This window comes from Phyllobates terribilis, unplaced genomic scaffold (genome assembly GCF_046119375.1).
Source record: "Phyllobates terribilis strain yellow unplaced genomic scaffold, ASM4611937v1 Scaffold_1__5_contigs__length_1240528914, whole genome shotgun sequence".
Classification (NCBI taxonomy): Eukaryota; Metazoa; Chordata; class Amphibia; order Anura; family Dendrobatidae; genus Phyllobates; species Phyllobates terribilis.
The window spans coordinates 1,191,368,540-1,191,393,764 of NW_027362761.1; the positions used below are offsets into that span (position 1 = coordinate 1,191,368,540).

A 25,225-nucleotide genomic window follows, 5' to 3' on the forward strand; every position below is an offset into this window, starting at 1 on the left:
TGGAGTGTTCTTTTGTGTGTTTGTTTTTCATGATTCCATAATTTTTTCCTCAGAATTGAGTGATTCCATATTTTTTTTGTGTGTGTATTTGGAGTCGCCCCCAAAATTAAAGTGGAAAAACACACTACAGGCTGATCCAACTTTGATGTAATGTCCTTAAAACAAGTCAAAATGAGGCTGAGTATTGTGTGTGGCCTCCACGTGCCTGTATGACCTCCCTACAACGCCTGGGCATGCTCCTGATGAGGCTGAGTATTGTGTGTGGCCTCCACGTGCCTGTATGACCTCCCTACAACGCCTAGGCATGCTCCTGATGAGGCTGAGTATTGTGTGTGGCCTCCACGTGCCTGTATGACCTCCCTACAACGCCTGGGCATGCTCCTGATGAGGCTGAGTATTGTGTGTGGCCTCCACGTGCCTGTATGACCTCCCTACAACGCCTAGGCATGCTCCTGATGAGGCTGAGTATTGTGTGTGGCCTCCACGTGCCTGTATGACCTCCCTACAAGGCCTGGGCATGCTCCTGATGACGTTGCGGATTTTCTCCTGTGGGGATCTCCTCCCAGACCTGGACTAAAGCATCCGCCAACTCCTGGACAGTCTTGTGGTGCAACGTGACGTTGGTGGATGGAGCGAGACATGATGTCCCTGATGTGCTCAATCGGATTCAGCTCTGGGGAACGGGCGGCCAGTCCATAGCTTCAATGCCTTCATCTTGCAGGAACTGCTGACACATTCCAGCCACATGAGGTCTGGCATTGTCCTGCATTAGGAGGAACCCAGGGCCAACCGCACCAGCATATGGTCTCACAAGGGGTCTGAGGATCTCATCTCGGCACCTAATGGCAGTCAGGCTACCTCTGGCGAGCACATGGAGGGCTGTGCGGCCCTCCAAAGAAATGCCACCCCACACCATTACTGACCCACTGCCAAACCGGTCATGCTGAAGGATGTTGCAGGCAGCAGATCGCTCTCCACGGCGTCTCCAGACTCTGTCACGTCTGTCACATGTGCTCAGTGTGACCCTGCTTTCATCTGTGAAGAGCACAGGGCGCCAGTGGTGACTTTGCCAATCCTGGTGTTCTGTGGCAAATGCCAAGCGTCCTGCACGGTGTTGGGCTGTGAGCACAACCCCCATCTGTGGACCTCGGGCCCTCATACCACCCTCATGGAGTCGGTTTCTAACCGTTTGTGCAGACACATGCACATCTGTGGCCTGCTGGAGGCCATTTTGCAGGCGTCTGGCAGTGCTCCTCCTGTTCCTTCTTGCACAAAGGAGGAGGTAGCGGTCCTGCTGCTGGGTTGTTGCTCTCCTACGGCCCCCTCCACATCTCCTGGTGTACTGGCCTGTCTCCTGGTAGTGCCTCCAGCCTCTGGACACTACGCTGACAGACACAGCAAACCTTCTTGCCACAGCTCGCATTGATGTGCCATCCTGGATGAGCTGCACTACCTGAGCAACTTCTGTGGGTTGTACTGTAGACACCGCCTCATGCTACTGTACCTCTAGGGGTGAGAGCAATGGCAAAATGAAAAAGTGACCAAAACAACAGCCAAAAAGGATGAGAACAGAGAAATGGTCTGTGGTCACCACCTGCAGAACCGCTCCTTTATAGGGGGTATCTTGCTCATTGCTGATCATTTCTACCAGTTGTCTGCTCCATTTGCACAACAGCAGGAGAAATTGATTCACAATAAGTGTCGCTTCATAACTGGACAGGTAGATTTCACAGAAGTGTTATTGATTAGGCGTTACATTGTGTTTAAGTGTTCCCTTTATTTTTTTGAGTAGTGTATATAATAGATAGAGATTACAGATATATATATACAGTACAGACCAAAAGTTTGGACACACCTTCTCATTTAAAGATTTTTCTGTATTTTCATGACTATGAAAATTGTACATTCACACTGAAGGCATCAAAACTATGAATTAACACATGTGGAATTATATACTTAACAAAAAAGTGTGAAACAACTGAAAATATGTCTTATATTCCAGGTTCTTCAAAGTAGCCACCTTTTGCTTTGATGACTGCTTTGCACAATCTTGGTATTCTCTTGATGAGCTTCAAGAGGTGGTCACCGGAAATGGTCTTCCAACAATCTTGAAGGAGTTCCCAGAGATGCTTAGCACTTGTTGGCCCTTTTGCCTTCACTCTGCGGTCCAGCTCACCCCAAACCATCTCGATTGGGTTCAGGTCTGGTGACTGTGGAGGCCAGGTCATCTGGCGTAGCACCCCATCACTCTCCTTCTTGGTCAAATAGTCCTTACACAGTCTGGAGGTGAGTTTGGGATCATTGTCCTGTTGAAAAATAAATGATGGTCCAACTAAACGCAAACCGGATGGAATAGCATGCCGCTGCAAGATGCTGTGGTAGCCATGCTGGTTCAGTATGCCTTCAATTTTGAATAAATCCCCAACAGTGTCACCAGCAAAGCCCCCCCCACACCATCACACCTCCTCCTCCATGCTTCACGGTGGGAACCAGGCATGTAGAGTCCATCCATTCACCTTTTCTGCGTCGCACAAAGACACGGTGGTTGGAACCAAAGATCTCAAATTTGGACTCATCAGACCAAAGCACAGATTTCCACTGGTCTAATGTCCATTCCTTGTGTTCTTTAGCCCAAACAAGTCTCTTCTGCTTGTTGCCTGTCCTTAGCAGTGGTTTCCTAGCAGCTATTTTACCATGAAAGCCTGCTGCACAAAGTCTCCTCTTAACAGTTGTTGTAGAGATGTGTCTGCTGCTAGAACTCTGTGTGGCATTGACCTGGTCTCTAATCTGAGCTGCTGTTAACCTGCAATTTCTGAGGCTGGTGACTCGGATAAACTTATCCTCAGAAGCAGAGGCGACTCTTGGTCTTCCTTTCCTGGGGCGGTCCTCATGTGAGCCAGTTTCTTTGTAGCGCTTGATGGTTTTTGCAACTGCACTTGGGGACACTTTCAAAGTTTTCCCAATTTTTCGCACTGACTGACCTTCATTTCTTAAAGTAATGATGGCCACTCGTTTTTCTTTACTTAGCTGCTTTTTTCTTGCCATAATACAAATTCTAGCAATCTATTCAGTAGGACTATCAGCTGTGTATCCACCAGACTTCTGCACAACACAACTGATGGTCCCAACCCCATTTATAAGGCAAGAAATCCCACTGATTAAACCTGACAGGGCACACCTACGAAGTGAAAACCATTTCCGGAGACTACCTCTTGAAGCTCATCAAGAGAATGCCAAGAGTGTGCAAAGCAGTCATCAAAGCAAAAGGTGGCTACTTTGAAGAACCTAGAATATAAGACATATTTTCAGTTGTTTCACACTTTTTTGGTAAGTATATAATTCCACATGTGGTAATTCATAGTTTTGATGCCTTCAGTGTGAATGTACAATTTTCATAGTCATGAAAATACAGAAAAATCTTTAAATGAGAAGGTGTGTCCAAACTTTTGGTCTGTACTGTATATATATATATATATATATATATATATATATATATATATATATATATATATATATATATATATATATATATATATATATATATATATATATATATATATATATATATATATATAGTTATAAATAATGAGGATCAGCTGAATAAAAATAAAAAATTCCCAAAATAAAATTTTCTAAATAACATATTTAATAAAATGTATACAAAGAAGCATCGCCATTTATCAAGTACTTGTTGCACAAAACAAAAAATCCCAAGATCTTATTAAAGGAAGAAATTTTTTTTTTAATTATACTTTCTGAAATATTGCAGTACCAAACACTATCCACCAGATGGCAGTACATTCCATGGAATTCTTTGCATTGAGGCTGCTCATCTACCGGAGCCCAATGTTCAGGGGTCCGGCTACTGATATCATTATTAGGGGCCTGCTGACAGTAATTGTTGGGGGGGGGGTTCTTAAAGTGTCCCCAACTTTTTGAATGTTTTCTGTGTCCAGGCGCTGCCGGCCTGTCCCATCCAAGCCACCTGTGAAGCCGCCTCGAAGGAAGAGAACAAGGAGAAGAACAGATATGTGAACATCTTACCTTGTGAGTAAGAGTTATCCCACAAGGAATATTTGCTGTCAGTTCTAAAACTTTCTAAGTTTGTGATTGATTTCAAGATCTCTGCTTGCTGTCATTGAACAAGAAGATTATTTTAACATCCTAAAACTTGTATTCCTCTTGCCTTAAGTGTACTGAGCTCAACTGTGTGCCCTTCAGGCTGATTCCCCTGCCTAAAAGCATGGATTTCAGCTTTAACACTTTGTTTACCTGTAGTCGCCACTAGGGGGAGCTTACTGCATTCTGTGTTTATTACTGAGCAGAATCCATGCTGTGAGCTCCCTCTAGTGGTGACGTCAATGATTTATTTTATATCAATGGCTATGCAGGAGATTTGGAGATCTTTTTGTGACTGCTGTAAAAGCAACATGTAAAAAAAAAAAAAAAAAAGTCAGTGTCAATTATTTTTTTTATCTTTTTAAAAGAGCGGATATTACCTTTCTAAAGTTTTTTTTGTTTGTTTTTTTTGTGCATAAGATAGACCTGACTCCTCTGATCTTTCCTTGTAGACGATCATTCCAGACTTCACTTGAGTCCCATCGAAGGAGTTCCAGATTCCGACTACATTAACGCCTCCTTCATCAACGTAAGTCTGGAACTTTTACCTAAAAAAAATTCCTTTAATCCAGAATTATTTTTTTTTTTTGAGGAGGGTTCTGGATTAAAAAAATATTCTGTATGATCGATGCTGCTATCACTTTAATCAGAGGATATTTGTAAGTGGGTTGTCATTTTCAAAAGTTCTAATAATCCAGAATTTCAGCAAGAATTGTGAGATAATCCACTGCTATCTTTGACAGTCTGATCCTCGGGGGCGGGTTTACCAAGCTTGGGGGCGGTCCTGTAGATGAGACCGCCCCCACTGGGACATTTAATGTTAATTTTCCTGCATTGTAATTAATTCTGAGAGTCACAGGCAGAAAACGTCTCGCTCTTTGCTGAACCTTCTTCTGAGTACCGGCCCTTTAAATATACGTTTTCTTTTTTGTTTATTTTATCTTGATATTCGTTTTTTTTTTATTCTGATTCGTTCTTGTTTTTGTTTTTTTGTTTTTTTCCTTTAGGGTTATCAAGAGAAGAACAAGTTTATAGCCGCCCAAGGTAAGAACGAAGTTTCTTCGCTGTTCTGTATTTCACATTTGTGGCTTTTATTTCTCTTAAAGGGGATAGTACATGCAAAAATCATTTTATTATTTTTTTTATTTTTAGGTCCAAAAGAAGAAACCGTGAACGATTTCTGGAGGATGATTTGGGAACAGAATACGGCGACCATAGTCATGGTGACAAACCTGAAAGAAAGGAAGGAGGTGAGGATTGTTTGCAGCCCCCTTGGGCTTTGTCCTAAAGTATCCATATACTAGATGATTAGTCTGTAGGTCGTGTCCAGTATTACAGCTCTGACTAAAGCTGAACTGCAATACCGGAAACGGCCTGTGCGCAAGAGTGGCACTGTTTCTGGGTAAGAAAAATGACTTTGTTACTGATTGTGCTTTGTGTGTCTCGCAGTGTAAATGTGCCCAGTACTGGCCGGACCAGGGGTGCTGGACGTACGGAAACATCCGTGTGTCTGTAGAAGATATGACCGTCCTGGTGGATTACACCGTGCGGAAGTTCTGCATCCAGCAGGTACGGAATAAACCTCCCGCACGGTGATGTGATGTGATGGCCGCCAGGGGGCGATGCTGTGCAGGGGCAAACTACTGATTGATTTATAGAAACATCCCCTCCTTTTTAACTCCTTCATGACCAAACGATTTTTACATTCTCTCTCCTTAAGAGCTGTACTGAAAAACCCAGAAAATGTTACAAGTTCCCTGAAAAGTAGGGAAATAAAAAAAAAAATAACAATTTCACTTTTTTTTTTATTTTTTATATATATATATTAGTACAGACCAAAAGTTTGGACACACCTTCTCATTTAAAGATTTTTCTGTATTTTCCTGACTATGAAAATTGTACATTTACACTGAAGGCATCAAAACTATGAATTAACACATGTGGAATTATATACTTAACAAAAAAGTGTGAAACAACTGAAAATATGTCTTATATTCTAGGTTCTTCAAAGTAGCCACCTTTTACTTTGATGACTGCTTTGCGCACTCTTGGCATTCTCTTGATGAGCTTCAAGAGGTAGTCACCGGAAATGGTCTTCCAACAATCTTGAAGGAGTTCCCAGAGATGCTTAGCACTTGTTGGCCCTTTTGCCTTCACTCTGCGGTCCAGCTCACCCCAAACCATCTCGATTGGGTTCAGGTCTGGTGACTGTGGAGGCCAGGTCATCTGGCGTAGCACCCCATCACTCTCCTTCTTGGTCAAATAGCCCTTACACAGCCTGGAGGTGTGTTTGGGGTCATTGTCCTGTTGAAAAATAAATGATGGTCCAACTAAACGCAAACCGGATGGAATAGCATGCCGCTGCAAGATGCTGTGGTAGCCATGCTGGTTCAGTATGCCTTCAATTTTGAATAAATTCCCAACAGTGTCACCAGCAAAGCACCCCCACACGATCACACCTCCTCCTCCATGCTTCACGGTGGGAACCAGGCATGTAGAGTCCATCCGTTCACCTTTTCTGCGTTGCACAAAGACTTGGTGGTTGGAACCAAAGATCTCAAATTTGGACTCATCAGACCAAAGCACAGATTTCCACTGGTCTAATGTCCATTCCTTGTGTTCTTTAGCCCAAACAAGTCTCTTCTGCTTGTTGCCTGTCCTTAGCAGTGGTTTCCTAGCAGCTATTTTACCATGAAGGCCTGCTGCACAAAGTCTCCTCTTAACAGTTGTAGTAGAGATGTGTCTGCTGCTAGAACTCTGTGTGGCATTGACCTGGTCTATAATCTGAGCTGCTCTTAACCTGCGATTTCTGAGGCTGGTGACTCGGATAAACTTATCCTCAGAAGCAGAGGTGACTCTTGGTCTTCCTTTCCTGGGACGGTCCTCATGTGAGCCAGTTTCTTTGTAGCATCTGATGGTTTTTGCAACTGCACTTGGGGACACTTTCAAAGTTTTCCCAATTTTTCGGACTGACTGACCTTCATTTCTTAAAGTAATGATGGCCACTCGTTTTTCTTTACTTAGCTGCTTTTTTCTTGCCATAATACAAATTCTAACAGTCTATTCAGTAGGACTATCAGCTGTGTATCCACCAGACTTCTGCACAACACAACTGATGGTCCCAACCTCATTTATAAGGCAAGAAATCCCACTTATTAAACCTGACAGGGCACACCTGTGAAGTGAAAACCATTTCCGGTGACTACCTCTGGAAGCTCATCAAGAGAATGCCAAGAGTGTGCAAAGCAGTCATCAAAGCAAAAGGTGGCTACTTTGAAGAACCTAGAATATAAGACATATTTTCAGTTGTTTCACACTTTTTTGTTAAGTATATAATTCCACATGTGTTAATTCATAGTTTTGATGCCTTCAGTGTGAATGTGCAATTTTCACAGTCAAGAAAATACAGAAAAATCTTTAAATGAGAAGGTGTGTCCAAACTTTTGGTCTGCACTGTGTGTATGTATATATGTATATGTATGTTTGTGTGTTTACGATGTTCAATTTGCAGTGAAATAAAACCGTGTGGCCGTGATTCTCCGAGCTGGTGATACTGAGCTGATTGATTTATTTATTTTTACATATTCTGGGCTTATTTTTTATTTATTTTCTATAAATAAAATAAATTCAGAATTTTGTAAAAAAAAAACTAAAGAATAAAAATAAGTAATGGAAAAAAGGTATAGGAAACCAAATTTTCCTTGAATATTCCCATTTTTCCATCGATGGGGCTGTTGGTGGTCTTGTTTTTTTGTGTAGCCAGCTGACATTGTCATCGGTACCGTTTGGGGCTGCGTACGATATTTAGTTCTCTTGTTAAATTTTTTGGGGAGGTGCAGTAAAGGAAACCATACATTTTTGGTGTTTTTTTTTAGATTTTTTTTTTTATATATAATATATGGGTTAAATAACTTTATATTTTGAAAGATTGGATTTTTATGGAGTCGGAGATGACTAATATTCTTATTTTGTTGTTTTTTTTTTATTTAAAAGGGGCGACGATTTGTACATTATTTTTTAATATTTGTATTTAATTTTTTTCAAGCATTTTTTATTTTATTCTGTACTTTCCTTTGGTGATTTGAACCTTCGATCTTGTAATTGCTTGTTCTATATACTACGGTACCAGAGTGTAGCAGTGTATAGCTAAAGTCACGGTCTCCTATGGAGCACGGACTGCAGCAGAGTGACAGCAGCATTTAAAGGGTTAACGGCTGGGAAAGGGTTAAAGGTATTGTCCCTCTATTAAACCATTTGAATGGGCACCATGTAATACTGTATTCATCCAGCAGGGGTCAGTGCTGAGCAGGTGTAACGCGCTCTGCCTGTGTCTCTCTTCCTCCAGGTCGGAGATGTCACCAATAAGAAGCCTCAGCGCCTTGTCACCCAGTTCCACTTCACCAGCTGGCCTGATTTCGGGGTGCCTTTTACTCCCATTGGGATGTTAAAATTTCTGAAAAAAGTGAAAACCTGTAACCCGCAGTACGCCGGACCCATCGTAGTGCACTGCAGGTCAGTGAGCGGATCGCAGCGCCCAGCGCAACGTCGTCATTGCTGCACGTGGCACACATGGCATTGCACCAGGCCGGCTGATCAGAAGAGACTCGTCCCATCATGTAGTGTCGCTGGCCCTTTACGTCCCCCCATGTAGTGCCGCTGGCCCTCTGCGTCCGTCCCCTCTTGCGGTGCCGCTGGCCCTCTGCGTCCGTCCCCTCTTGCGGTGCCGCTGGCCCTCTGCGTCCGTCCCCTCTTGCGGTGCCGCTGGCCCTCTGCGTCCGTCCCCTCTTGCGGTGCCGCTGGCCCTCTGCGTCCGTCCCCTCTTGCGGTGCCGCTGGCCCTCTGCGTCCGTCCCCTCTTGCGGTGCCGCTGGCCCTCTGCGTCCGTCCCCTCTTGCGGTGCCGCTGGCCCTCTGCGTCCGTCCCCTCTTGCGGTGCCGCTGGCCCTCTGCGTCCGTCCCCTCTTGCGGTGCCGCTGGCCCTCTGCGTCCGTCCCCTCTTGCGGTGCCGCTGGCCCTCTGCGTCCCTCCCCTCTTGCGGTGCCGCTGGCCCTCTGCGTCCCTCCCCTCTTGCGGTGCCGCTGGCCCTCTGCGTCCCTCCCCTCTTGCGGTGCCGCTGGCCCTCTGCGTCCGTCCCCTCTTGCGGTGCCGCTGGCCCTCTGCGTCCGTCCCCTCTTGCGGTGCCGCTGGCCCTCTGCGTCCGTCCCCTCTTGCGGTGCCGCTGGCCCTCTGCGTCCGTCCCCTCTTGCGGTGCCGCTGGCCCCCTGCGTCCGTCCCCTCTTGCGGTGCCGCTGGCCCTCTGCGTCCCTCCCCTCTTGCGGTGCCGCTGGCCCTCTGCGTCCCTCCCCTCTTGCGGTGCCGCTGGCCCTCTGCGTCCGTCCCCTCTTGCGGTGCCGCTGGCCCTCTGCGTCCGTCCCCTCTTGCGGTGCCGCTGGCCCTCTGCGTCCGTCCCCTCTTGCGGTGCCGCTGGCCCCCTGCGTCCGTCCCCTCTTGCGGTGCCGCTGGCCCCCTGCGTCCCTCCCCTCTTGCGGTGCCGCTGGCCCTCTGCGTCCCTCCCCTCTTGCGGTGCCGCTGGCCCTCTGCGTCCGTCCCCTCTTGCGGTGCCGCTGGCCCTCTGCGTCCGTCCCCTCTTGCGGTGCCGCTGGCCCTCTGCGTCCGTCCCCTCTTGCGGTGCCGCTGGCCCTCTGCGTCCGTCCCCTCTTGCGGTGCCGCTGGCCCTCTGCGTCCGTCCCCTCTTGCGGTGCCGCTGGCCCTCTGCGTCCCCCTCAGTCCTCTGCGCTTTTTATCTTGGGGTAAGTCATTTCTCTGGGAATCAGTCGGTCTGATGATCCTGTGTTCTGTATCCGCAGCGCCGGCGTTGGCCGCACTGGGACCTTCATTGTCATAGACGCCATGCTGGATATGATGAATGCAGAGAAGAAGGTGGATGTGTACGGGTTTGTTAGCCGGATCCGGGCTCAGCGCTGTCAGATGGTACAGACAGATGTACGTGGTGGGGCCTCTGGGGCGTGGTGGCGGTGGGGGGGGGGCCTCTGGGGCGCGGTGGCGGTGGGGGGGGGGCCTCTGGGGTGCGGTGGTGGTGGTGTGGGGGCACCATCCTCCTCGTGTGCTCATAGTCACACCAGCCTTCTCCCCGCAGATGCAGTACGTCTTCATCTACCAAGCGCTGCTGGAACATTTCCTTTATGGAGACACCGAGCTGGAGGTGACGTCTCTGGAAACCCATCTCCAGAAATTGTACAATAAGATCCCCGGGACCCACAGCAACGGCCTCGAGGAGGAGTTTAAGGTCAGAACGCGCTCAGGTCGTCTCCTACAAATGGGACTGACTGCCTGAAGTCTGCCCAGAAACGCCCCAAACTCCCTGCAGGAAAGGCCTTCTGCATAAGCCTTACCCTGCTGTGTTATCTAGTGTATATAGAGGAATTATCAGTCATTGTACAGGAGGAGGAGGAGGTGAACTGTGACATCACCTATTGTGAATGGTGAATCCTGTGTTATCTCCTGTATAGAGGTGCTATCAGTCATTGTACAGGAGGAGGAGGAGGTGAGCTGTGACATCACCTATTGTGGATCCTGTGTTATCTCCTGTATAGAGGTGCTATCAGTCATTGTACAGGAGGGGGAGGAGGTGAGCTGTGACATCACATATTGTGGATCCTGTGTTATCTCCTGTATACAGGTGCTATCAGTCATTGTACAGGAGGGGGAGGAGGTGAGCTGTGACATCACATATTGTGGATCCTGTGTTATCTCCTGTATACAGGTGCTATCAGTCATTGTACAGGAGTGGGACCCGGTATCCTCCAGTCACCGGCATCTTTTCTGCTCTTTTACTCATAACAGAAATTAACGTCCATTAAAATTCAGAACGACAAGATGAGGACGGGTAACCTGCCGGCCAACATGAAGAAGAACCGGGTCCTGCAGATAATTCCTTGTAAGTCCCCCTGTATACAGCTCTAGCCTTTCTTAGTATTACTATGTTGGGTGCATGGTGAGTTTTATAGAGAGGCAAAAACGGCAGTTGTCTAGGGTGCACGTATTCAGGGGGTCTCGGCGGGGGGAATCAATTCATACCGATATCAGTCGGGCGGATAGCAGCCGGGATACTGTTCTTATATGCTAAGTTCTGGTTACTAGATTACTGGAGATCCTCATTGTTGGTGGGAGTAGGGAAGGGCATTACCGGTATATTCCTCTAAAATTAGGAAAATTGGTTTCTGTGGGGGGCGGGAGTCACACGCAGCCTAGAGAATAATTTTTTTTTTTCTTTTTGATCAGATGAATTTAACAGAGTAATTATCCCGGTGAAGAGAGGAGAAGAGAACACAGACTATGTGAACGCCTCCTTCATTGATGTAAGTGCCGCAGCCTCTGCTCTGAATGTCCCACCTTTTGCAGTCATCAAAGCAAAAGGTGGCTACTGTGAAGAACCTAGAATATAAGACATATTTTCAGTTGTTTCACACTTTTTTGTTAAGTATATAATTCCACATGTGGTAATTCATAGTTTTGATGTCTTCAGTGTGAATGTACAATTTTCATAGTCATGAAAATACAGAAAAATCTTTAAATGAGGTGTGTCCAAACTTTTGGTCTGTACTGTATATATATATATATACCATACTTTTTTTACAATAAGAAGTGTTTTGTTTTTTGAGGGTTTTTAGCAAGAAAAATTCTGTCCTTCCCGATCACCAGGAGAAGGTCACTCTCCTCCTGCCGACACTGATCAGTCTGATCCCTGCAGGGCAGGAGAGAAGCTACCGGGGCATTACCTCCGGGATAGCTGAGGACCTCTCACGTTATGTGATCGGTCACAGGCCTGGTAGGCGAAGTATGGCAGTGTATACACTGGAATTAAAATCTGTGAGCGCTAATGTAGCAGTCCTGTGTGTGTATGTAGAGGGGTTGGGTGTAGTAGGGTTTGGTTGTTTGGTTTGTGCATGTATCAGAGATGTGTGTGTGCACATGTGTGAACGTAGCAGGGACGGGTGTGCGTATATGTATGTACGTGTAGCGGTCCTGCGTGTGTGTGGCAGAGCTGTGTCCATGTAACTGGTTCGCATAGAGCAGGGGTGTGTGTGTGTGTTTATGTAACGGAGGCACGTGTAGCAGGGCTGTTTGTGTGGGCGGGCTCATGCGTGTACCAGAGCTATGTGTGTGACTGTAGCAGGGTTGTTTTTGTTTATAGGCATGTATGTGTATGTAATGGGGTCGCGTGTTCCAGGGCTGTGATTGTGGGTGGGCTCAACCTTGTTGCCTTGCTTTGTGTGTGTGTTGGCGAGAGCATGAATATAGCAGTACTGTGTGTGTGTGAGCAGGGTCATTCATGTACCAGGGCTGTGTGGGCGCGGGTGGGCTCTTTCATGTAGCAGTACTGTGGGCAGACGGGCGGGCTCGCTCATGTTTGTAGCAGTGCTCTGTGTGTGTCTATATACAGCACAGCTGAGTTACATCCTGTATTATACCTCAGAGCTGCACTCACTATTCTGCTGGTGCAGTCACTGTGTACATACATTACATTACTGATCCTGTACTGATCCTGAGTTACATCCTGTATTATTCTCCAGAGCTGCACTCACTATTCTGCTGGTGCAGTCACTGTGTACATACATTACATTACTGATCCTGAGTTACATCCTGTGTTATACTCCAGAGCTGCACTCACTATTCTGCTGGTGGAGTCACTGTGTACATACATTAAATTACTGATCCTGAGTTACATCCTGTATTATACTCCAGTGCTGCACTCACTGTTCTGCTGGAGCAGTCACTGTGTACATACATTACATTACTGATCCTGAGTTACATCCTGTATTATACTCCAGAGCTGCACTCACTATTCTCCTGGTGCAGTCACTGTGAACATACATTACATTACTGATCCTGAGTTACATCCTGTATTATACTCCAGAGCTGCACTCACTATTCTGCTGGTGCAGTCACTGTGTACATACATTACATTACTGATCCTGAGTTACATCCTATATTATACTCCAGAGCTGCACTCACTATTCTGCTGGTGCAGTCACTGTGTACATACATTACATTACTGATCCTGTACTGATCCTGAGTTACATCCTGTATTATACTCCAGAGCTGCACTCGCTATTCTCCTGGTGCAGTCACTGTGTACATACATTACATTACTGATCCTGAGTTACATCCTGTATTATACTCCAGAGCTGCACTCACTATTCTGCTGGTGCAGTCACTGTGTACATACATTACATTACTGATCCTGTACTGATCCTGAGTTACATCCTGTATTATACTCCAGAGCTGCACTCACTATTCTCCTGGTGCAGTCACTGTGTACATACATTACATTACTGATCCTGAGTTACATCCTGTATTATACTCCAGAGCTGCACTCACTATTCTGCTGGTGGCATCACAGTGTACATACATTACATTACTGATCCTGAGTTACATCCTGTGTTATACTCCAGAGCTGCACTCACTATTCTGCTGGTGCACTCACTATGTACATACATTACATTACTGATCCTGTACTGATCCTGAGTTACATCCTGTATTATACTCCAGTGCTGCACTCACTATTCTGCTGGTGCAGTCACTGTGTACATACATTACATTACATTACTGATCCTGAGTTACATCCTGTATTATACTCCAGAGCTGCACTCGCTATTCTCCTGGTGCAGTCACTGTGTACATACATTACATTACTGATCCTGAGTTACATCCTGTATTATACTCCAGAGCTGCACTCACTATTCTGCTGGTGCAGTCACTGTGTACATACATTACATTACTGATCCTGTACTGATCCTGAGTTACATCCTGTATTATACTCCAGAGCTGCACTCACTATTCTCCTGGTGCAGTCACTGTGTACATACATTACATTACTGATCCTGAGTTACATCCTGTATTATACTCCAGAGCTGCACTCACTATTCTGCTGGTGGCATCACAGTGTACATACATTACATTACTGATCCTGTACTGATCCTGAGTTACATCCTGTATTATACTCCAGAGCTGCACTCACTATTCTGCTGGTGCAGTCAGTGTACATACATTACATTACTGATCCTGTACTGATCCTGAGTTACATCCTGTATTATACTCCAGAGCTGCACTCACTATTCTCCTGGTGCAGTCACTGTGTACATACATTACATTACTGATCCTGAGTTACATCCTGTATTATACTCCAGAGCTGCACTCACTATTCTGCTGGTGCAGTCACTGTGTACGTACATTACATTACTGATCCTGAGTTACATCCTGTGTTATACTCCAGAGCTGCACTCACTATTCTGCTGGTGCACTCACTATGTACATACATTACATTACTGATCCTGTACTGATCCTGAGTTACATCCTGTATTATACTCCAGTGCTGCACTCACTATTCTGCTGGTGCAGTCACTGTGTACATACATTACATTACATTACTGATCCTGTACTGATCCTGAGTTACATCCTGTATTATACTCCAGAGCTGCACTCACTATTCTGCTGGTGCAGTCACTGTGTACATACATTACATTACTGATCCTGAGTTACATCCTGTGTTATACTCCAGAGCTGCACTCACTATTCTGCTGGTGCAGTCACTGTGTACATACATTACATTACTGATCCTGAGTTACATCCTGTATTATACTCCAGAGCTGCACTCACTATTCTGCTGGTGCAGTCACTGTGTACATACATTACATTACTGATCCTGAGTTACATCCTGTATTATACTCCAGAGCTGCACTCACTATTCTCCTGGTGCAGTCACTGTGTACATACATTACATTACTGATCCTGAGTTACATCCTGTATTATACTCCAGAGCTGCACTCACTATTCTGCTGGTGGCATCACAGTGTACATACATTACATTACTGATCCTGTACTGATCCTGAGTTACATCCTGTATTATACTCCAGAGCAGCACTCACTTTTCTGCTGTTGCAGTCACTGTGTACATACATTACATTACTGATCCTGAGTTACATCCTGTATTATACTCCAGAGCTGCACTCACTATTCTGCTGGTGCAGTCACTGTGTACATACATTACATTACTGATCCTGAGTTACATCCTGTATTATACTCCAGAGCTGCACTCACTATTCTGCTGGTGCAGTCACTGTGTACGTACATTACATTACTGATCCTGAGTTACATCCTGTGTTATACTCCAGAGCTGCACTCACTATTCTGCTGGTGCACTCACTATGTACATACATTACATTACTGATCCTGTACTGATCCTGAGTTACATCCTGTATTATACTCCAGTGCTGCACTCACTATTCTGCTGGTGCAGTCACTGTGTACATACATTACATTACTGATCCTGTACTGATCCTCAGTTACATCCTGTATTATACTCCAGAGCTGCCCTCACTATTCTGCTGGTGCAGTCACTGTGTACATACATTACATTACATTACTGATCCTGTACTGATCCTGAGTTACATCCTGTATTATACTCCAGAGCTGCACTCACTATTCTGCTGGTGCAGTCACTGTGTACATACATTACATTACTGATCCTGAGTTACATCCTGTGTTATACTCCAGAGCTGCACTCACTATTCTGCTGGTGCAGTCACTGTGTACATACATTACATTACTGATCCTGAGTTACATCCTGTGTTATACTCCAGAGCTGCACTCACTATTCTGCTGGTGCAGTCACTGTGTACATACATTACATTACTGATCCTGAGTTACATCCTGTATTATACTCCAGAGCTGCACTCACTATTCTGCTGGTGCAGTCACTGTGTACATACATTACATTACTGATCCTGAGTTACATCCTGTGTTATACTCCAGAGCTGCACTCACTATTCTGCTGGTGCAGTCACTGTGTACATACATTACATTACTGATCCTGAGTTACATCCTGTATTATACTCCAGAGCTGCACTCACTATTCTGCTGGTGCAGTCACTGTGTACGTACATTACATTACTGATCCTGAGTTACCTCCTGTATTATACTCCAGAGCTGCACTCACTATTCTGCTGGTGCAGTCACTGTGTACATACATTACATTACTGATCCTGTACTGATCCTGAGTTACATCCTGTATTATACTCCAGTGCTGCACTCACTATTCTGCTGGTGCAGTCACTGTGTACATACATTACATTACTGATCCTGAGTTACATCCTGTATTATACTCCAGAGCTGCACTCACTATTCTGCTGGTGGCGTCACAGTGTACATACATTACATTACTGATCCTGTACTGATCCTGAGTTACATCCTGTATTATACTCCAGAGCTGCACTCACTATTCTCCTGGTGCAGTCACTGTGTACATACATTACATTACTGATCCTGAGTTACATCCTGTATTATACTCCAGAGCTGCACTCACTATTCTGCTGGTGCAGTCACTGTGTACATACATTACATTACTGATCCTGAGTTACATCCTGTGTTATACTCCAGAGCTGCACTCACTATTCTGCTGGTGCACTCACTGTGTACATACATTACATTACTGATCCTGTACTGATCCTGAGTTACATCCTGTATTATACTCCAGAGCTGCACTCACTATTCTGCTGGTGCAGTCACTGTGTACATACATTACATTACTGATCCTGAGTTACATCCTGTATTATACTCCAGAGCTGCACTCACTATTCTGCTGGTGGCATCACAGTGTACATACATTACATTACTGATCCTGTACTGATCCTGAGTTACATCCTGTATTATACTCCAGAGCTGCACTCACTATTCTGCTGGTGCAGTCAGTGTACATACATTACATTACTGATCCTGTACTGATCCTGAGTTACATCCTGTATTATACTCCAGAGCAGCACTCACTTTTCTGCTGTTGCAGTCACTGTGTACATACATTACATTACTGATCCTGAGTTACATCCTGTATTATACTCCAGAGCTGCACTCACTATTCTGCTGGTGCAGTCACTGTGTACATACATTACATTACTGATCCTGAGTTACATCCTGTATTATACTCCAGAGCTGCACTCACTATTCTGCTGGTGCAGTCACTATGTACATACATTACATTACTGATCCTGAGTTACATCCTGTATTATACTCCAGTGCTGCACTCACTATTCTGCTGGTGCAGTCACTGTGTACATACATTACATTACTGATCCGGAGTTACATCCTGTATTATACTCCAGAGCTGCACTCACTATTCTGCTGGTGCAGTCACTGTGTACATACATTACATTACTGATCCGGAGTTACATCCTGTATTATACTCCAGAGCTGCACTCACTATTCTGCTGGTGCAGTCACTATGTACATACATTACATTACTGATCCGGAGTTACATCCTGTATTATACTCCAGAGCTGCACTCACTATTCTGCTGGTGCAGTCACTGTGTACATACATTACATTACTGATCCTGTACTGATCCTGAGTTACATCCTGTATTATACTCCAGAGCTGCACTCACTATTCTGCTGGTGCAGTCACTGTGTACATACATTACATTACTGATCCTGAGTTACATCCTGCATTATTCTCCAGAACTGCCCTCACTATTCTGCTGGTGCACTCACTATGTACATACATTACATTACTGATCCTGTACTGATCCTGAGTTACATCCTGTATTATACTCCAGTGCTGCACTCACTATTCTGCTGGTGCAGTCACTGTGTACATACATTACATTACTGATCCTGTACTGATCCTGAGTTACATCCTGTATTATACTCCAGTGCTGCACTCACTATTCTGCTGGTGCAGTCACTGTGTACATACATTACATTACTGATCCTGTACTGATCCTGAGTTACATCCTGTATTATACTCCAGAGCTGCACTCACTATTCTGCTGGTGCAGTCAGTGTACATACATTACAGTACTGATCCTGAGTTACATCCTGTATTATACTCCACTGCTGCACTCACTATTCTGCTGGTGCAGTCACTGTGTACATACATTACATTACTGATCCTGAGTTACATCCTGTGTTATACTCCAGAGCTGCACTCACTATTCTGCTGGTGCACTCACTGTGTACATACATTACTGATCCTGTACTGATCCTGAGTTACATCCTGTATTATACTCCAGAGCTGCACTCACTATTCTGCTGGTGCAGTCACTGTGTACATACATTACATTACTGATCCTGTACTGATCCTGAGTTACATCCTGTATTATACTCCAGAGCTGCACTCACTATTCTGCTGGTGCAGTCACTGTGTACATACATTACATTACTGATCCTGAGTTACATCCTGTATTATACTCCAGAGCTGCACTCACTATTCTGCTGGTGCAGTCACTGTGTACATACATTACATTACTGATCCTGAGTTACATCCTGTATTATACTCCAGAGCTGCACTCACTATTCTGCTGGTGCAGTCACTGTGTACGTACATTACATTACTGATCCTGAGTTACCTCCTGTATTATACTCCAGAGCTGCACTCACTATTCTGCTGGTGCAGTCACTCTGTACATACATTACATTACTGATCCTGAGTTACATCCTGTATTATACTCCAGAGCTGCACTCACTATTCTGCTGGTGCAGTCACTGTGTACATACATTACAGTACTGATCCTGTACTGATCCTGAGTTACATCCTGTATTATACTCCAGTGCTGCACTCACTATTCTGCTGGAGCAGTCACTGTGTACATACATTACATTACTGATCCTGAGTTACATCCTGTATTATACTCCAGAGCTGCACTCACTATTCTGCTGGTGGCGTCACAGTGTACATACATTACATTACTGATCCTGTACTGATCCTGAGTTACATCCTGTATTATACTCCAGAGCTGCACTCACTATTCTTCTGGTGCAGTCAGTGTACATACATTACATTACTGATCCTGTACTGATCCTGAGTTACATCCTGTATTATACTCCAGAGCTGCACTCACTATTCTGCTGGTGGCGTCACAGTGTACATACATTACATTACTGATCCTGTACTGATCCTGAGTTACATCCTGTATTATACTCCAGAGCTGCACTCACTATTCTGCTGGTGCAGTCAGTGTACATACATTACATTACTGATCCTGTACTGATCCTGAGTTACATCCTGTATTATACTCCAGAGCTGCACTCACTATTCTGCTGGTGCAGTCACTGTGTACATACATTACATTACTGATCCTGAGTTACATCCTGTCTTATACTCCAGAGCTGCACTCACTATTCTGCTGGTGCAGTCACTGTGTACATACATTACATTACTGATCCTGTACTGATCCTGAGTTACATCCTGTATTATACTCCAGAGCTGCACTCACTATTCTGCTGGTGCAGTCAGTGTACATACATTACATTACTGATCCTGAGTTACATCCTGTATTATACTCCAGAGCTGCACTCACTATTCTGCTGGTGGCATCACAGTGTACATACATTACATTACTGATCCTGTACTGATCCTGAGTTACATCCTGTATTATACTCCAGAGCTGCACTCACTATTCTGCTGGTGCAGTCAGTGTACATACATTACATTACTGATCCTGTACTGATCCTGAGTTACATCCTGTATTATACTCCAGAGCTGCACTCACTATTCTGCTGGTGCAGTCACTGTGTACGTACAGTACATTACATTACTGATCCTGAGTTACATCCTGTGTTATACTCCAGAGCTGCACTCACTATTCTGCTGGTGCACTCACTGTGTACATACATTACATTACTGATCCTGTACTGATCCTGAGTTACATCCTGTATTATACTCCAGAGCTGCACTCACTATTCTGCTGGTGCAGTCACTGTGTACATACATTACATTACTGATCCTGTACTGATCCTGAGTTACATCCTGTATTATACTCCAGAGCTGCACTCACTATTCTGCTGGTGGCATCACAGTGTACATACATTACATTACTGATCCTGTACTGATCCTGAGTTACATCCTGTATTATACTCCAGAGCTGCACTCACTATTCTGCTGGTGCAGTCAGTGTACATACATTACATTACTGATCCTGTACTGATCCTGAGTTACATCCTGTATTATACTCCAGAGCAGCACTCACTTTTCTGCTGTTGCAGTCACTGTGTACATACATTACATTACTGATCCTGAGTTACATCCTGTATTATACTCCAGAGCTGCACTCACTATTCTGCTGGTGCAGTCACTGTGTACATACATTACATTACTGATCCTGAGTTACATCCTGTATTATACTCCAGAGCTGCACTCACTATTCTGCTGGTGCACTCACTATGTACATACATTACATTACTGATCCTGTACTGATCCTGAGTTACATCCTGTATTATACTCCAGTGCTGCACTCACTATTCTGCTGGTGCAGTCACTGTGTACATACATTACATTACTGATCCTGTACTGATCCTGAGTTACATCCTGTATTATACTCCAGTGCTGCACTCACTATTCTGCTGGTGCAGTCACTGTGTACATACATTACATTACTGATCCTGAGTTACATCCTGTATTATACTCCAGAGCTGCACTCACTATTCTGCTGGTGCAGTCAGTGTACATACATTACAGTACTGATCCTGAGTTACATCCTGTATTATACTCCACTGCTGCACTCACTATTCTGCTGGTGCAGTCACTGTGTACATACATTACATTACTGATCCTGAGTTACATCCTGTGTTATACTCCAGAGCTGCACTCACTATTCTGCTGGTGCACTCACTGTGTACATACATTACTGATCCTGTACTGATCCTGAGTTACATCCTGTATTATACTCCAGAGCTGCACTCACTATTCTGCTGGTGCAGTCACTGTGTACATACATTACATTACTGATCCTGTACTGATCCTGAGTTACATCCTGTATTATACTCCAGAGCTGCACTCACTATTCTGCTGGTGCAGTCACTGTGTACATACATTACATTACTGATCCTGAGTTACATCCTGTATTATACTCCAGAGCTGCACTCACTATTCTGCTGGTGCAGTCACTGTGTACATACATTACATTACTGATCCTGAGTTACATCCTGTATTATACTCCAGAGCTGCACTCACTATTCTGCTGGTGCAGTCACTGTGTACGTACATTACATTACTGATCCTGAGTTACCTCCTGTATTATACTCCAGAGCTGCACTCACTATTCTGCTGGTGCAGTCACTCTGTACATACATTACAGTACTGATCCTGTACTGATCCTGAGTTACATCCTGTATTATACTCCAGTGCTGCACTCACTATTCTGCTGGAGCAGTCACTGTGTACATACATTACATTACTGATCCTGAGTTACATCCTGTATTATACTCCAGAGCTGCACTCACTATTCTGCTGGTGGCGTCACAGTGTACATACATTACATTACTGATCCTGTACTGATCCTGAGTTACATCCTGTATTATACTCCAGAGCTGCACTCACTATTCTGCTGGTGCAGTCAGTGTACATACATTACATTACTGATCCTGTACTGATCCTGAGTTACATCCTGTATTATACTCCAGAGCTGCACTCACTATTCTGCTGGTGGCGTCACAGTGTACATACATTACATTACTGATCCTGTACTGATCCTGAGTTACATCCTGTATTATACTCCAGAGCTGCACTCACTATTCTGCTGGTGCAGTCAGTGTACATACATTACATTACTGATCCTGTACTGATCCTGAGTTACATCCTGTCTTATACTCCAGAGCTGCACTCACTATTCTGCTGGTGCAGTCACTGTGTACATACATTACATTACTGATCCTGTACTGATCCTGAGTTACATCCTGTATTATACTCCAGAGCTGCACTCACTATTCTGCTGGTGCAGTCAGTGTACATACATTACATTACTGATCCTGAGTTACATCCTGTGTTATACTCCAGAGCTGCACTCACTATTCTGCTGGTGCACTCACTGTGTACATACATTACATTACTGATCCTGTACTGATCCTGAGTTACATCCTGTATTATACTCCAGAGCTGCACTCACTATTCTGCTGGTGCAGTCACTGTGTACATACATTACATTACTGATCCTGAGTTACATCCTGTATTATACTCCAGAGCTGCACTCACTATTCTGCTGGTGCAGTCACTGTGTACATACATTACATTACTGATCCTGAGTTACATCCTGTATTATACTCCAGAGCTGCACTCACTATTCTGCTGGTGCAGTCACTGTGTACGTACATTACATTACTGATCCTGAGTTACCTCCTGTATTATACTCCAGAGCTGCACTCACTATTCTGCTGGTGCAGTCACTCTGTACATACATTACATTACTGATCCTGAGTTACATCCTGTATTATACTCCAGAGCTGCACTCACTATTCTGCTGGTGCAGTCACTGTGTACATACATTACAGTACTGATCCTGTACTGATCCTGAGTTACATCCTGTATTATACTCCAGTGCTGCACTCACTATTCTGCTGGAGCAGTCACTGTGTACATACATTACATTACTGATCCTGAGTTACATCCTGTATTATACTCCAGAGCTGCACTCACTATTCTGCTGGTGGCGTCACAGTGTACATACATTACATTACTGATCCTGTACTGATCCTGAGTTACATCCTGTATTATACTCCAGAGCTGCACTCACTATTCTGCTGGTGCAGTCAGTGTACATACATTACATTACTGATCCTGTACTGATCCTGAGTTACATCCTGTATTATACTCCAGAGCTGCACTCACTATTCTGCTGGTGCAGTCACTGTGTACATACATTACATTACTGATCCTGAGTTACATTCTATAATATACTCCAGAGCTGCACTCACTATTCTGCTGGTGCAGTCACTGGGTACATACATTACATTACTGATCCTGTACTGATCCTGAGTTACATCCTGTATTATACTCCAGAGCTGCACTCACTATTCTGCTGGTGCAGTCACTGTGTACATACATTACATTACTGATCCTGTACTGATCCTGAGTTACATCCTGTATTATACTCCAGAGCTGCACTCACTATTCTGCTGGTGCACTCACTGTGTACATACATTACATTACTGATCCTGTACTGATCCTGAGTTACATCCTGTATTATACTCCAGAGCTGCACTCACTATTCTGCTGGTGCACTCACTGTGTACATACATTACATTACTGATCCTGTACTGATCCTGAGTTACATCCTGTATTATACTCCAGAGCTGCACTCACTATTCTGCTGGTGCACTCACTGTGTACATACATTACATTACTGATCCTGAGTTACATCCTGTATTATACTCCAGAGCTGCACTCACTATTCTGCTGGTGCACTCACTGTGTACATACATTACATTACTGATCCTGTACTGATCCTGAGTTACATCCTGTATTATACTCCAGAGCTGCACTCACTATTCTGCTGGTGCACTCACTGTGTACATACATTACATTACTGATCCTGAGTTACATCCTGTATTATACTCCAGAGCTGCACTCACTATTCTGCTGGTGCACTCACTGTGTACATACAGTTCCCTCCCCTGATTTTCATTTGCCTTTTTCAGCCATTTTCTTGAAGGGCTCATTCAGCATCTTTAAAATTAAATTGATAAATGACCTGTGGCTCCTTTCTTCCGCCCCCTCCGTTGCCGTCAGACCTCCAGTCCCGTCCTGCGGCTGGGGGCTGATTGCTGTATTGAGTTTGAATACGCGGTCCCCCCATTTATCCGGCTTATATTTTATTTATGGCAGACTGATTGGTGATTACCCCATCCCTCGTTGTGGGGGTCAGTAACGTGCGCTTGCTCTGCGCAGGTGGGGTGTTTGCCATTTTTTGAGTGGTTTTCGCTCTGGAATAGACGCCTGATTATCAGCGTGGGGTGCGGTAATCTGCTGCTATTTACTAAGCAACTCGCTCCACCTTCCTGTAAGCGGATTCTCAGTTAACTCATTCTCCAGCCAGCCGTAGAGGCTGCAGAAGGCAAACGCTGCAAAATGTTTAATGAAACCCAATTGCAATCATTATTTTTAGCACAAAGTACATGCATATTTAATTTTTTTTAAAAATAGTGTATGGCCCCTTTTTAAAGGGATTTTTATTTATTATGTTTCCCATATATTTTAATTTTTTCTTTGTCATTTACGTTTCATCCCATGTTAATGTTCTGGCACTGATCCCTTTGTCCTGCTGACAACGCTGGGGGTGGTAGTAGTCTTCCATATAGTGACTCTATATTACTCCTTTTTTTCAGCGTCGCAGGTTTGCACCCCGGGGACCCCACAATGATTAAATGTCCTACAAGTGGTGCGGCTGCTGGCATCTCCCTTGTGGGGGGTTGCCCTTTACTTCCCGTTTGTTTATGATAAATCATACATTTGCTTCTATGACTACCGGTATATATTGAAATATTAACAGGGGGGCTTAATATTCAGAGGAGGGGGTCTGTACGGTAAAAGTCCGGGAGTTTCATGACCTCTGAACGTAGATATGGCTGTCTGTACGTGATGGCAGATAGGCAGCAGCAATGGCCATTGAGGGCTATAGTCCCACAATGCTAACTTCTACTTTGTGTTGTGTGGCGACCTCTCTTGTTTCTGGCCCTGACATAGGGGGGCGCTCTATCACACCTTTTTCATTTTGCCTTTTCAGGGCTACAGACAGAAAGACTCGTATATTGCGAGCCAGGGCCCGTTGCGTCACACCATGGAGGATTTCTGGAGGATGATTTGGGAGTGGAAATCCTGTTCTATTGTAATGTTAACCGAGCTGGAGGAAAGAGGACAGGTAAGGGTTAATCAGAGGGGTGAAAAACGCCACCGTCACCCGAAAATCATCATCCGCTCCGGAGCGTCATTTTTTTTTTTGATGGCTGATTTTCTGTAAATTGTTGTGACCTCTTGGTTGTCGGCCTCCTCGGGGGCGTGGAGCTTGACCGTTCCTTCTTGTTCCTGCTTCCTTACAGGAGAAGTGTGCGCAGTATTGGCCATCAGAGGGCGTCATGTCACTTGGGGATATCACCATAGAACTGAAGAAAGAGGAGGAGTGTGAGAGCTACACAGTGCGAGATCTACTGGTCACCAACACCCGGGTGAGAGCACCCACAAGGTCTCATAGGGTTCTCTGCCCCGGTCATTGGGATGTTGTTACAGACATGGTCTTGTGGTGCCTCAGCCGGTAAGCTGCATTTGGCCTTGGTCCTTCGGCAGGTG

General features: G+C 44.8%; 1 protein-coding gene across 4 annotated transcripts in view; it reads left to right on the top strand.

Annotated features, from left to right (window-relative positions):
- Nucleotides 1-25,225, top strand: part of PTPRA (protein tyrosine phosphatase receptor type A) — a 139,744-nt gene that overhangs the window by 107,258 nt on the left and 7,261 nt on the right. For all 4 annotated transcript variants that reach the window (XM_073649194.1, XM_073649193.1, XM_073649196.1 and 1 more), the window contains 12 exons: nt 3,957-4,047; nt 4,572-4,648; nt 5,127-5,163; nt 5,272-5,369; nt 5,569-5,688; nt 8,465-8,631; nt 9,964-10,099; nt 10,254-10,403; nt 10,961-11,054; nt 11,399-11,475; nt 24,666-24,800; nt 24,979-25,104. In XM_073649194.1, the coding sequence (XP_073505295.1) occupies nt 3,957-4,047; nt 4,572-4,648; nt 5,127-5,163; nt 5,272-5,369; nt 5,569-5,688; nt 8,465-8,631; nt 9,964-10,099; nt 10,254-10,403; nt 10,961-11,054; nt 11,399-11,475; nt 24,666-24,800; nt 24,979-25,104 (1,308 nt within the window). The remainder of the gene's footprint in view (nt 1-3,956; nt 4,048-4,571; nt 4,649-5,126; nt 5,164-5,271; nt 5,370-5,568; nt 5,689-8,464; nt 8,632-9,963; nt 10,100-10,253; nt 10,404-10,960; nt 11,055-11,398; nt 11,476-24,665; nt 24,801-24,978; nt 25,105-25,225) is intronic.